The sequence below is a fragment of the Ornithorhynchus anatinus genome, chromosome 3, assembly GCF_004115215.2.
Source record: "Ornithorhynchus anatinus isolate Pmale09 chromosome 3, mOrnAna1.pri.v4, whole genome shotgun sequence".
NCBI classification, from domain to species: domain Eukaryota; kingdom Metazoa; phylum Chordata; class Mammalia; order Monotremata; family Ornithorhynchidae; genus Ornithorhynchus; species Ornithorhynchus anatinus.
This window is the reverse complement of record NC_041730.1, coordinates 48798544-48813427: the sequence shown is the minus strand read 5'-3', so window position 1 is coordinate 48813427 and position 14884 is coordinate 48798544. Positions and strand designations below refer to the sequence as shown.

The 14884-nt window shown below is 51.8% G+C and overlaps 1 protein-coding gene across 1 annotated transcript in view; it reads left to right on the top strand.

The window, feature by feature from the left end:
• The first annotated feature begins 2611 nt into the window (after nt 1–2611).
• Nucleotides 2612–14884, top strand: part of LOC100076175 (protein FRA10AC1) — a 51568-nt gene continuing 39295 nt past the window's right edge. The window contains exon 1 of the mRNA XM_029061094.2: nt 2612–2935. Within this exon, the coding sequence (XP_028916927.1) occupies nt 2906–2935 (30 nt within the window). The 5' untranslated portion in view covers nt 2612–2905. The remainder of the gene's footprint in view (nt 2936–14884) is intronic.

Below are 14884 nucleotides of genomic sequence, written 5' to 3'. Positions count from 1 at the left end.
CTGGTCAATGGGGCAGGGATGGTCTCTCTCTCTCTGTTGCCGAATTGTACATTCCAAGCGCTTAGTCCAGTGCTCTGCACAGAGTAAGCGCTCAATAAATACTAGTGAATGAATGAACAGGAAGGGGAACCCAGAGATAGAGAAGGCCTGTGAACAGGGTGACTCTAGTTCCCTGTCTGAGGAGCTAGTTAAGCTGACCCCCGTCAGCCTGAAAGGGTTGGGGCTAAGGACAGGGGAGGTTGAGGCACCAGCTCCCCGGGAATCGACACTGTGGGAACAAAGCCAAATACTTTACTTTTGCAGCGGCATCTAACCTCCTGAGCCCTTGAGCAGCATTATAGTAATGTTGGTATTTGTATTTGTAAAGCGCTTACTATGTGCAGAGCACTATTCTAAGCGCTGGGGGAGATACAGGGTGATCAGATTGTCCCACGTGAGGCTCACAGATTTAATCCCCATTTTACAGAGGAGGGAACTGAGGCACAGAGAAGTTAAGTGACTTGCCCACAGTCACACAGCTGACAAGTGGCAGGACAGGGATTCGAACCCATGACCTCTGACTCCCAAGCCCAGGCTCTTTCCACTGAGCCATGCTGCTTCTCTATCATCATCGTCATCATCAAGCGCCGTTGAGTCGATTCCGATTCACAGTGTCTCCATGGATATATTTTTGCTGGAAAGCCGTCTTCTGCCATAATCCATAACCTTGCTAAGGGTTCTTCCTTTATCATTCATTCATTCAATAGTATTTATTGAGCGCTTACTATGTGCAGAGCACTGTACTAAGCACTTGGAATGTACAAATCGGCAACAGATAGAGACAATCCCTGCCCACTGACGGGCTTACAGTCTAATTGGGGAGACAGCAGAATTCATTTGGCGGATGGGAGGAGTGGCAAGAGCCTGGGCTTGGCAGTCACAGGTCGTGGGTTCTAATTCCAACCCCACCGCTTGCCAGCTGTGTGACTGTGGGCCAGTCACTTCACTTCTCTGGGCAATTCCCTCATCTGTCAAATGGGGATTAACTGTGAGTCTCATATGGGACAATCTGATGACCCTGTATCTCCCCCAGCGCTTAGAACAGTGCTCTGCACATAGGAAGCGCTTAAAAAACACCAACATTTCTTTTTTCCTCTGGGCCTCAGTTCCCTCCTCTGGAAAACGGGGATTATAAACTATGAGCCCCACGTGGGACCACCTGATCAAGTGCTTAGTACAGTGCTCTGCACATAGTAAGCGCTCAATAAATACTATTGATCACCTTGCATCCTCCCAGCGCTTAGAACAGTGCTCTACACATAGTAAGCGCTTAACAAACACCGACATTTTTTTTTCCCTCTGGGCCTCAGTTCCCTCCTCTGGAAAACAGGGATTAAAAACTGTGAGCCTCACGTGGGACCACCTGATCACCTTGCATCCTCCTAGTGCTTAGAACAGTGCTCTGCACATAGTAAGCGCTCAATAAATACTATTGAATGAACAAATACCAACATTTTTTTTTTTTTCCTCTGGGCCTCAGTTCCCTCCTCTGGAAAATGGGGATTAAAAACTGTGAGCCTCACGTGGGACAACCTGATCACCTTGCATCCTCCCAGCACTTAGAACAGTGCTCTGCACATAGTAAACGCTTAAGCGCTTAATACAGTGCTCTGCACATAGTTAGCGCTCAATGAATACTATTGAATGAACAAATACCAACATTTTTTTTCCTCTGGGCCTCAGTTCCCTTCTCTGGAAAATGGGGATTAAAAACTGTGAGCCTCACGTGGGACCACCTGATCACCTTGCATCCTCCTAGCGCTTAGAACAGTGCTCTGCACATAGTAAGCGCTTAAGCGCTTAGTACAGTGCTCTGCACATAGTAAGCGCTCAATGAATACTATTGAATGAACAAATACCAACATTTTTTTTCCTCTGGCCCTCAGTTCCCTCCTCTGGAAAACAGGGTTTAAAAACTGTGAGTTTCACGTGGGACCACCTGATCACCTTGCATCCTCCCAGCAATTAGTACGGTGCTCTGCACATAGTAAACACTCAATAAATACTATTGAATGAACAAATACTAACATTTTTTTTTCCTCTGGCCCTCAGTTCCCTCCTCTGGAAATGGGGATTAAAAACTGTGAGCCTCACGTGGGACAACCTGATTACCCTGTCTCTAACCCAGCGCTTAGAACAGTGCCCTGCACATAGTAAGCGCTTAACAAACACCAACAGTTCTTTTTTTCCTCTGGGCCTCAGTTCCCTCCTCTGGAAAATGGGGATTAAAAACTGTGAGCCTCACGTGGGACCACCTGATGACCCTGTATCTCTCCCAGCGCTTAGAACAGTGTTTGGCACATAGTAAGCGCTTAACAAATCCCAACATTATTACTATTATGTGGGCCAGGGGTGGAAAGTGGGATAGGAGAGAGCGGGGGACGGTGAGGAAGGGCGGCCCTTTTGTCTCCGGCCTCCGTTTCCCGCCGGCCCTTTTTCGGGCGGACGCGGGGGGGGGGGGCGGCGGGGCGCGCTTGCCCATTTCCCACCACTTCCGCTTCCGGTCGGTCTTTTAGCGGCGGAACCGAAGGGATGCGGGCACTGCCCGCATCGCCGCGCATCCCCCTCCGCCGAAGGACGCGGCTGCGAACGTCTCGGGCCCCCGGCCCCTGCAGGTGCGACCCGCGGTGCCCTCCGGCCCGTGGCGTCTCTGCACCTGTTTCCGGCCGGACCCTCTAAGGGGACGGACGGGGCGCCGACCCCTTCCGGTGCCGCTCGGGTCGCGCCCGGTCGGGCCGCCGGCTCCGGACCTCTTCCGGTGTCGCTCGGGGGGCCCTCCTGTCGCGATAGGGGCCCCGTCGTGACAGTCGGCGCCGCCGTGGGGGAAGCCGCAGGGCCGGGGGCCGCGGCAACGGCCGCCGCCGCGATGGAGCCGCCGCGCATGCGCGCCAGAGCCGTGAGTTCCAGCCGCCGCCGGAAGGGGGAGCTCTCGTCCCTCTCATTCATTCATTCGTTCATTCATTCAGTAATTCATTCCCCCATTCATAATAATAATAATGTTGGTATTTGTTGGTATTTGTTAAGCAGCATGGCTCAGTGGAAAGAGCATGGGCTTTGGAGTCAGAGGTCATGAGTTCGAATCCCAGCTCTGCCACTTGTCGGCTGTGTGACTGTGGGCAAGTCCCTTAACTTCTCTGTGCCTCAGTTCCCTCATCTGTAAAATGGGGATGAAGACTGTGAGCCCCACATGGGACAACCTGATTCCCCTGTGTCTACCCCAGCGCTTAGAACAGTGCTCTGCACATAGTAAGCGCTTAACAAATACCAACATTATTATTATTATTATTAAGCGCTTATTATGTGCAGAGCACTGTTCTAAGCGCTGGGGGAGATGCAGGGTCATCAGGTGGTCTCACGTGAGGCTCACAGGCTTTAATCCCCATTTTCCAGAGGAGGGAACTGAGGCCCAGAGGAAAAAAGAAATGTTGATGTTTGTTAAGCGCTTCCTATGTGCAGAGCGCTGTTCTAAGCGCTGGGGGAGATGCAGGGTCATCAGGTGGTCCCACGTGAGGCCCACAGTCTTCATCCCCATTTTCCAGATGAGGTCACTGAGGCCCAGAGGAAAAAAAGAAATGTTGGTGTTTAAGTGCTTACTATGTGCAGAGCACTGTTCTAAGCGCTGGAGGAGATACAGGGTCATCACGTGGTCCCACGTGAGGCTCACAGTTAATCCCCATTTGACAGATGAGGGAATTGAGGCCCAGAGAAGTGACTTGCCCACAGTCACACAGCTGCCAAGTGGCAGAGCCGGGATTCTAACCCATGACCTCCGACTCCCAAGCCCGGGCTCTTGCCACTGAGCCACGCTGCTTGTCAGTCAGTCATATTTATTGAGCGCCTACTGTGTGCAGAGCACTGGACTGAGCACTCCCTGCCCACCTCGAGTTAACGTCTCTGGGCCTCAGTTTACCTCCTCTGTCAAATTCATTCAGTCAGTCGGATTTATTGAGCGCAGACTGTGTGCAGTGCATTGGACTAAGCGCTTGGAATGTGCAATTCGGCAACAGATAGAGACAGTCCCTGCCCAACGACAGGATCACGGTCTAAAAGGGGGAGACAGACGGCAAAGCAAAAGAGAACAAAACAAGTTGCCTGGCGTCGGTATCATTAAGATAAATAGAATCATAGATCTATCCCCCTCATTAGCAAAATAAATAGATTAATAAATAATATATACAAATATGCACAGTGATGTGGGGCCGGGAAGGGGGAAGAGCAGAGGGAGGGAGAAGGAGGAATGGGGAGGGGAGGAGGAGCAGAGGGAAAGGGAGGGCTCAGTCTGGGAAGGCCTCCTGGAGGAGGTGAGCTCTCAGTAGGGCAAATAATAACGTTGGTATTTGTTAAGCGCTTACTATGTGCAGAGCACTGTTCTAAGCTGTGAGCCCCACGTTGGCACCCCGATTACCCTGCCTCTCCCCTGAGCGCTTAGAACAGTGCTTCGCCCATAGGAAGCGCTTACCAAATACCATTATTTTCATTAAAGTTTAGAGGGGGGAGACGGACGTGAATATAAATACCTAAATTAAAGATGGGGACGCGAGTGCTGCGGGACAGGGAATAATAATTCATCCTTAATCAATCATAATGGTGGTGTTTGTTAAGCGCTTACCGAGCACCATTCTAGGCGCTGGGGGAGAGGCAGGGTAGTCAGGTGGTCCCACGTGGGGCTCCCAGGCTTCACCCCCATTTTAGAGATGAGGTGACCGAGGCCCAGAGAAGTGAAGGGACTGGCCCCAGGTCACACAGCAGACAAATGGCGGAGCCGGGATTGGAACCCACGACCTCCTTGCTACTAAGCCACGAACAAAGGAAGTGGGAGAAGCGGAAAGGGGGGGTTCAGTCAGGGAAGGCCCCTTGGAGGAGACGGGCCTTCAATAAGGCTTTGAAGCCCACCTATTCTTCCTCCTCTCCTCCCCGACTGCCCACCTCTGCTTCCTCCTCTCTGGGCCGCTCTGTCCTCCATTCATTCATTCATTCATTCAGTCGTATTTATTGAGCGCTTACTGCGTGCTGAGCATTCATTCATTCAATAATATTTACTGAGCGCTTACTATGTGCAGAGAACTGTACTAAGCGCTTGGAATGTACAAATCGGTAACAGAGAGAGACCGTCCCTGCCCTTTGACAAGCTCACGGTCTAATCGGGGGAGACGGACAGACAAGAACAGTGGCAATAAATAGAATCGAGGGGAAGAACATCTCATTAAAACAATAGCAAATCAATAGAATCAGGGTGATGTACATCTCATTAACAAAATAAATAGGGTAAGGAAGATATATACAGTCGAGCGGAGTACAGTGCCGAGGGGATGGGACGGGAGAGGGGGAGGAGCAGAGGGAAAGCGGGGAGAAGAGGGTTTAGCTGCGGAGAGGTGAAGGTGGGGGTAGAGGGAGCAGAGGGAAAAGGGGAGCTCAGTCTGGGAAGGCCTCTCGGAGGAGGTGAGCTTTAAGTAGGGTTTTGAAGAGGGGAAGAGAATGAGTTTGGCGGAGGTGAGGAGGGAGGGCGTTCCAGGACCGCGGGAGCACGTGGCCCGGGGGTCGACGGCGGGATAGGGGAGACCGAGGGACGGTGAGGAGGTGGGCGGCAGAGGAGCGGAGCGTGCGGGGTGGGCGGTGGAAAGAGAAAAGGGAGGAGAGGTAGGAAGGGGCAAGGTGATGGAGAGCCTTGAAGCCTAGAGTGAGAACTGAGCACTGTACTAAGCGGTTGGAAAGTACAATTTGGCAGCACATAGAGACAATCCCTAGCCAACGACGGGCTCCCGGTCTAGGAGACGGGTTCACAGCCTAGAAGAGGGGCTCACACCTCTCCCAGGCCGTCCACCCCAGCTCCCCGAGACCTCCCTTCCTCCCCGAGCCAACCCACTCCTCCCTGCTCCTCTCCCCAGCCGTCCACCCCGCTCCTTGACCCCTCTCCCTCACCCCTTCCTCCCTGAGTCCTGCCTCTCCTCCTCTTCCCAACCAGGAGCCCCTGCCGAGTCCTCTCCCTCATCCCTCCTTCCCCCTCCTCCTCCCCCCTCCGTATTTGTAATTTAAGTATTTATAGTGATGCCCTTCTAGACCGTGACCCCGTTGTTGGGTAGGGATCGTCCCTGTTGCCGAATTGGACGCTCCCAACGCTCAGTACGGTGCTCTGCACACAGTCAGCGCTCAGTAAATACGGTTGAAGGAGTCTCTCTCTCCCCTCTAAACCGTGAGCTCGTTGTGGGCGGGGAATGGTGTCTGTTTATTGTTGTACTGTACTCTCCCAAGTGCTTAGTACAGTGCTCCTCACAGAGTGGACGTTGGATAAATGCGGTTGAGTAAATGAATGATACCGCCCGTCCCTCCTCCCCGATCATGTCCTTCTCTCCCCGACTATGGACCCTGTTCCCTCTCCCTCATCCCTCCTCCTCTCCTGCCCACTCCTGTTCCCTGACCTCACCCCTTCTTCCTCCTCCTCCCTGATCATTCCCCCCAAAGCCCGACCTGCTCCCCACTCCCCTCTCCGAGTACCCATCCCTCCTCCCCTCCCTCAGTGCCCGCGCCTCCTCCCTGCCCCGCCCTTCCTCTCTCCTCATCCCCATTGCTCCTCCATCCTCCCTGCCCCGCCCTTCCTCTCTCCTCCTCTTCCCCGTCGCTCCTTCATCCTCCCTGACTCCCTGGCCCACCTCCGTCCTCCTCTCCCAGACTGCCCACCCCTCTTCCAAGGGCCCATTCCTCCTCCCTGTGCCCGCGGCCTCTTCCCTACTGCCCTCCCCTCCTTCTGGAGCCCACTCCCTCCTCCCTCCTCTACCCGGCCGCCCATCCCTCCTCCCTTAGACTCCCCCCGGCCTCCTCCTCCCTCCTTCTTTCCCCAGGTGCCCACCCTTCTTCCCTGAGCCCGCCCCTTCCCAATCCCCCTCTCCCTAAATGCCCATCCCTCCTCCCTGCGTCCGCCCCCTCCACCTCTCCCCAACTGCCCCTCCAGCCCCCACTCCCCTCACTTCTAGCCCCTCCTCTCCACCTCTTCGATCTATCAGTGGTATTTATTGAACACTTACTGTGTGCAGAGCATCATATTAGGGAGAGTTCAGTACAGCGGAGTTGGTGGTTACTATCCCTGCCAGACGCATTACTGGTAGGGGAAATGGGAGAGTACTGTGGGAAATGGGGAGGTGATCCCATAGGGTAGATAGATATTGATATAAATTAATCATTTATAAAATACTATTAAGCCCTTAAGCCAAGTCCATAAGGCCGGACCCCGTCTCCTCTTCCCCGGCCCCTCAACTCCCATCACCCTTTCCCGAGCCCCTCTTCTCTGATCTCACCTTCCTCACCCCTCTTCCTTTGATCCCCACCCTCTCCACCCTAAACACTCTCATTATTCTCCCCAGTATTTGATGTTGCGTTTCCTCTTTCCGTTCCCTAGGACGTGGTCTTGCCAGTGCTCGGCTCCTTCACGCAGCCGCCGGTTGACTCAGAGAGCTGCGCGTTTCCCCTAACCCACCGGGGGAGACGGACGTTTAGGCGCACCACTGTGTGCAGAGCAACGTACCAAGCGGCGATCCGGGGAGTGGATGCGGGGTGCGGGGGTTGGGGGGGAATCCAGGCTTCCCGGCTGGCGGGAAGGTTGGATAGGACCAGGGAACGTCGCTCTCGACTCGGTTGGACCGTTCTCTCCCAAGTGCTCAGTACAGTGCTCTGCACACAGTAAGTGCTCGATTAACACCGTTAATGATGAGGATGACCGCAGTCCTCCAGGTCTCGCTTAAACTTTGCAGAGCGGCCCGGCTGATCTCCCCTGGGACGGTTGGCCCCTTTCTTTAAATTTTCTTTGAGGGCAAAGATGGGGCTGGGCTCATGCTGAGAGGCCATCCGCGAGGGGGGACTGTCCCTGACAGAGAGAACCTCTTGCAGCCCGATAATAATAATAATAATTACGGTATTTAAGTGCTAGGGTAGGTGCAAGGTAATCGGGTTGTCCCTCCTGGGGCTCACAGCCTTAATCCCCATTTTACAGGCGAGGTAGCTGAGGCACGGAGAAGTTAAGTGACTTGTCCGAGGTCACGCAGCAGACAAGTGATGGAGCCGGGATGAGAGCCCACGTCCTCAGATCGCTTTCTCCTTTAAAATGCAGTCGTTGGGAGCAGAGGACCCGTCCACCAAGTCTGCTGTCTTGGACTTTTCCAAGTTCTTGGGTAGAGTGTTCCACACACAGTAAGCGTCACTGATTGGTAGCGGACCTGCCCCCCTCCGCTCCTCTTTTCTGTCCCCCGCCGAAGTGTTGAGTGCCGCAACTCTGTATGGTAGAAAGTTTTCTGTGGTTAGATTAGGTTCTGAGGACATTTTTGGCATATCGCTGTCTTCCGGCCAGGATTCTTGTGTATGGAGCCAGTGTGATCGTAGTAATAATAATAATAATACTTGTGGAATTGGTTAAGCACCGACTATGTGCCAGGCACTGTATTAAGCAGTGGGGCCGATACAAGGTTGTCAGGTTGGACCCGGTCCCTGTCCCGCACGGGGCTCACAGTCTTAATCAGATGAGGTGACTGAAGCACGGAGGAGTGAAATGACTTGCCCCAGATCACACGGCCGACCGTTGGCGGAGCCGGGATTAGAACCCAGGGCCTTCTGACTTCCAGGCCCGAGCTCTGGGCCACAAGACCACACTGCTAGAAATAATAAATGATGCGATTTATTGAGTGCCCACTGGGTACAGTGCCCTTATCTTCTCACCCAAACCCTGTCCTCCCCCAGGCTTTTGCATCACTGTAGACACCACCACCATCCCCCCCCCCCATGTCTGCGACCTGGACATTATCCCCATCTCGTCTCTCTCATTCAACCCACGCAATCAGCGTGTGACAGAATCCTTTCAGTTCTACCGTCCCTCCTCTAGAATCCACCCTTTCCTCCCCATCTAAACTGCCGGCACGCTGATCGAAACGCTCTTCCTCTTCCCCCGTGCATCAGCCTTCTCGCTGACCTCCCGGCCTCTCGACTCTCGGCAGGTTGATGAGCTCAGGGCACAGTGGCTGAACTGGTGCTGAAGAGTGCCAAATTCCTAACCTAAGTGACAGTTAAACCTTCATATTTTAATTAAAATATTTAATTAAACTGCCTGCCGCCGGAACTCTGGACGAAGGAGAACAGCCAACTTATATTTTAGCAAAGGCCTACGTCCTCAGCTGGGTCAAAGAGAGCTGCACTGGTGAGTCAGTCTTGTAAAATGAACGGCAATACCCTATCCTTCAGCTCCTAAATTAGCCCCCATCAAAAGGTGTTGAAAGTACCGCTTTCCCGCCCACTCCTAATTTCCAACAGAAGCTGAGCTGCTTCTGCTTCACTGCAGACTAAACTCAGCCTAGGAAGTGAACAAATAAGAGAGAGACCACTGAGTTTTCGTCCATTTCAGTGTCCTTGGGCGCGTTATGAAATATTAAAAGCGGGGACTAAACGTTTTCCATAGAATCGCCATCCAGTGGCTAATAATCTCTCCACTCAGACCAAGCCCCGTAGATAGTTAAAAGATTTAACAGCCCGCTCCTCATCCCTTGATATTCGGGTGAGAGGACAGAAGAAGAATGCCGTTAGTTTTACTTGTAAAACGGTCATCTCTGTCGCGCTTCCGACTGGGATGTGGAGCCTCTTGTGTGGGGGGGGTCTAATAGATTTCGGGGTATTTCACTGGAATCGTCCATGAAGGGGGATCACGAGAGCGGGCGAGCTCCCCGGGGATGGCAGCAGCAGGAGAATAATAATAATAATAATAATAATGTTGGTATTTGTTAAGCGCTTACTATGTGCCGAGCACTGTTCTAAGCGCTGGGGTAGACATAGGGGAATCAGGTTGTCCCACGTGGGGCTCACAGTCTTAATCCCCATTTTACAGATGAGGGAACTGAAGCACAGAGAAGTTCAGTGACTTGCCCACAGTCACACAGCCGACAAGTGGCAGAGCTGGGATTCGAACTCATGAGCCCTGACTCCAAAGCCCGTGCTCTTTCCACTAAGCCACGCTGCTTCTCCAGAGCGGTGAAGAGCGGTGAACCCGCAGCAGAATCGACTGTTAGTGGCCGAGAGGGCAGCTGGTGAACCCAGCCGAGAAGGAGCGGGCAGAGAGGTTGGAGGAGGAGCGGGTGAGGATCTGCATCAAGCGAAACCCGGTTCTGGGAGAGTATGGCAGGTTTGGGTTCGGAGGCAGTCCGGGAGCCTGCAATTTCTTCCAGATTGTTGTCCCACCACAGATGACACATATGGGTTTTAAGCTTGATTTGCACATCAGCCTTCCCTCAGCCTCTCTTTTGCCTGCCTGTGTCTGCCCATCGCTTACCAATTCCCCGAGGCTGCCCGGATAACCATCGGCTAACCACCGGAAAGCTGTTAAATAGATTATCTAGGTTGGACTCAGGGTAGGGAATGAAGGGAATGTGGTCCCCCTAGCACAAAGGATTTTTTCCTGTTTGGCCCAGAGCTTAACCCTTTATCCTATGGTGGCTCTTTCTTCTAGCTCTCAGACCGGACTCATGAAAACCATTCCAACGCGATGAGCCGTGGGCTCTTTCAGAGAGGCCCTGAGGATGGGGATTCCAGTGTCTCCGTAAGGCCCATTCCCACGTTAACAACTCTCACTCTTGGGAATTTCTGGTTCTAATAATAATAACCGTAATCCTGATCGCGGTCACGATAATGTGTGGTCTGTGGGGCGTCAGTATCAGCAGCGTGGCGGTCGTCTTTGTATTTCGGATAGTGACCGTCCTTGGCAGTGTGGAGAATTAGGAGAAGAAGATACAGCAGTCCCTTCGCGATCGAAGGAAGACAAACCCAAATGCCCCCCCCCCCCCCCCCCCCCCCGCCGTAAAGCCAGTCTATTCAGATCGTTCGATCTAAGCCCATTTCTTCCCTTTCTGTTCTCAGTGGAGTGGGCGAATAAATGCTATTAAATACTCAGTGCCGAAGGCTGAACTGGTTGCCCGCTGACTGCAGGGTGCAGTTCCGAGAGCTTGGAAACATACGATGGATCTGCTCTCTGCCCTTGAGGAGCTTCCAGTGGAATGGGAGGGTCGACCGGACAGGAGTCCGAAATCCAGACGTGAGCGTTCTAGGTAGGAGGGAGAGCAGGAATTAAATCCCCTATCGAACTGAGGTCCAGAGATGAGAAGTGACTTGTCCAAGGACACAAATATTTTTATTACCCTATTGATTTTGTTAATGAGGTGTACATCCCCTTGATTCTATTTACCGTGACCACCGACCACCGCATTTGAGGCAGAATGTGGACACCGTGGAGGGGGTCTGGCGGCAGCAGAGGAGAGTCAGAGAAGGTTGGAAAATGGGCTCGGGCAGAAGGGTTAAGGTTAGGGTTTGGTCTGCAAAGGAGACAGCTGAGAGGATTTTCCGAAGAGGGCTTAGACCAGTTGTTCACTGTGGCCACTGAGGGCTGAATATGAGCCGCGGCTGGGCTGCGGTTCAAGCGGGAGAGGTTTCGGTTGAGCCTCAGGAGGAACTTCCTGACTATGGGGGGAGGAAACACTGAACTGGCAGTAAGGTGCGTCCAGGGGGCATCCGCCTGCCGGCTGGCCCGCCCACCCACCCGAGACAGCGGGGTCTAGTAGAAAAAAACCTGGGTCTGGGAGGCAGAGGACTTGGGTTCTAATTCCAGCTCAACCACTTTCATTCATTAGTATTTATTGAGCGCTTACTAAGGTCAGAGCACTGTACTAAGCGCTTGGAGTGGACAATTCGGCAACAGATAGAGACAGTCCCCACCCATTGACGGCCTTACAGTCTAATCAGGGGAGACAGATGGACAAAACACAAGACAACTTAGTCACAATAAATAGAATCAAGGGGATGTACACCTCATTAACAAAATAAATAGGGTAATAAAAATATTTGTGTCCTTGGATGTCACTTCACTTCTCTGGACTTCCGTTCCATAGGAGATTTAATACCTGCTCTCCCTCCTACCTAGATCGTGAGCCTCACAAGGGACCCGATTATCTTGTCTCTACCCCAGGGTTTAGTACAGTGCTTGGCACAGAGCAAACGATTGAGAAACACCACAGTTTTTATTATTAATATTATTGAACACTCTTGCTGAAATACCCTCCCGGGTGCTGCCCACACGTGAGCGGGTGGGCAAGCGTTTCTTCCAGTGCTTCATCGCGCTGTACTCAGGCAGGTTTAGCTGTCTGGCAGCAGATTTCCCAATGCCATCTTCCAGTTCTAGTCAAAATGCCGAGTACGAACACGATCTGGCTGCACTGAGCGGGTCTAATTCTCCCTTTGATTTATGTCCAGGAAATGACTTCACGTTTGGGTTCAAGTTTTCTTCATTACTATATAGATGATATGATGAGTGATTGGGGGAGGGAAAGATTTCCGTACATCCTTCGATATCATTAATATTTAACATTTCTTGCGTGTGGACTCTGCATTTAGGTCCTCTATTACATCCAAGTAAGTCTACCTGATAAACTGAGCTAGGGACGCCACGTAATGCTGTTCGATCGATCGTATTTATTGAGCACTTACCATGCGCAGAGCACTGTGCTAAGCACTTGGGAGAGTACGACACAACGGAATTAGCGAACTCGTTCCCTGTCCATAAGACGCTTCCAGTCTAGGGGGAGGGACAGACACTAATACGAATAAATAAATGTTACCATTTCATCTTACGTTTTTTATTTTTATGGTATTTGTGGAGCGCTTCCTAAATACCATGCAGATTATAATCAGGTTGGATGCGGTCCATGTGTCACCTGGGACTCACAGTCTTATCCCCATTTTGTAGCTGAGGTAACTGAGGCACAGAGAAGTGAAGTGATAGGTCCAAGGTCCCACAGCAGGCAAGTCACGTGGGCCTCGCAGTCTTTTATCCCCATTTTACAGCTGAGGTAACTGAGGCACAGAGAAGTGAAGTGAGTCGTCCAAGGTCCCACAGAAGGCGAGTCACATGGGACTCACAGTCTTATTCCCATTTTATAGCTGAGGTAACTGAGGCACAGAGAAGTGAAGTGACTTGTCCAAGGTCCCGCAGCAGAACGAGTGATTCTAGGATTAGAACCCAGGTCCTTCTGACTCCCAGGCCCTTGCTCCATCCTCTAGGCCACAGTGCTTCACTAGTGTAATCTGTAGCTTTTTAGATTCTGAGCTCCTTGAGGGCGGGGAGCCTGTGTCTTGCTTCTCTTAGACTCTCCTAAGCACCTAGGACAGGAATCAGTGGTATTTATTGAATGTTTACTGTGTGCAGAGCACTGAATTAAGTGCACGGGGAAATACAGTGTATAACAAAGTAGGTAGACATGTTACTGTACCCACGAGGAGCTTACAGTCTAGCTGGGGGGACAGACATTAAAATAAATTACAGGTGTGGAACGAGGCAGAGAATAAAGACATGGACATATGTGGGGAGGGTGAGTGCTCAAGGGGTGCAGAAGGGAGGGCAAATATTAATATTGGTAGTGAGAGCTTAGTCAGGGAAGGCCTCTGGGAGGAGATGCGATTTTACTCTCAGGCACCCAATAGATACCACCTACTGATTAATAGCATTCTTGGCAGTTTTTAGCTCTTGCCTGTTATTGATTTATTGATAAAGACGTCATCTTTTAATCTCCTTCGGTCTTCAGGAGGGTTGGTTTTACCAGTAGAAAAAGAGGGGTCTCATTTCTGCGGGAAAAGGTATTTTGGGTGGAAAGTCTTCTTGAAGGGACAAGCGGAAAGAAATGACTTTCTGTGGGAGAGGCTTGCGGAGGAAATGCAGCAGCCAGGTGGAGGGGAGCCCCGCAGTGGGGCAGGAATCAAAGAAATCCCCAGGTTTTGCCCGTCAGCCGCACGTCGGTAGCGACGGTGGCGTGGTTCCAGACTGCTTGAACAACTGAATGATGGATAGTCAGCTAAGGCCAGCCCTGAAATTCCCCAAGAAGATAACAAGAAGGAGAGTAAAACAGCTCTTATAAATGGATCTATCGGAAAACCAGAGTATTTTTGATGAGCCGGTAAAGTTGTCACTCTCCCATTTCCCGTGTCACGGACGTGATGCCCTTCATGGCAGTGAAGAGAGATGTTCTAGAAGCAATCCAGTGTCGGACTCTGGCCAACGTCTGGGAATGGACAGTGGGTTTTTAGTGCTACTAGAAAAATGAGGCAGGTTCCCTCCACTAAATGTTATTTTATCACCACAGAACTCACGAGGGCAATTAGAGAAGCAGCGTGGCTCAGTGGAAAGAGCCCGGGCTTTGGAGTCAGAGGTCATGGGTTCGAATCCTGGATCGGCCACTTGTCAGCTGTGTGACTTTGGGCAAGTCGCTTGACTTCTCGGTGCCTCAGTTACCTCGTCTGTAAAATGGGTATTAAGACTGTGAGCCCCACGTGGGACGCGCTTAGAACAGTGCTCGGCACATAGTAAGCGCTTAACAAATACCAACATTATTAATTGCGGAATCAAGTTCTTTCCCCCAGTGAGTCAGTCCCATGTGTCTAGCATAGTCCGGGTAGATTTCTTGGAGGCACATTTTAACGTCTACCAACTATAAGGTATTGTCCTCTCCCAAGGGTTTAGTACAGTGCTCTGCACACAGTAAGTACTCAATGCATACCACTGATCGACTGACTTGGCAGTCACCTTGAAGGACTATGATCCTATGACCCATTAAAAAGGGGATTTTGATTCTACAAAACTAGTACTTAAGTAGTCAATTCTGCTGCCCCAAGTCGTGTGTGGTGAAACTGTATTGTAATGGCTCTCGGCTGTCGACCCCCTGCTTACGCTGTCTCCCTCCAGGCCCTTCCTCCCTGTTCACAGTCCACTGCTCTCCCCATCCTCGAAGATCTTCTGAGAGCACGTCTTCTCCAGGAGCGGAGACCTTCCCTGATGAAT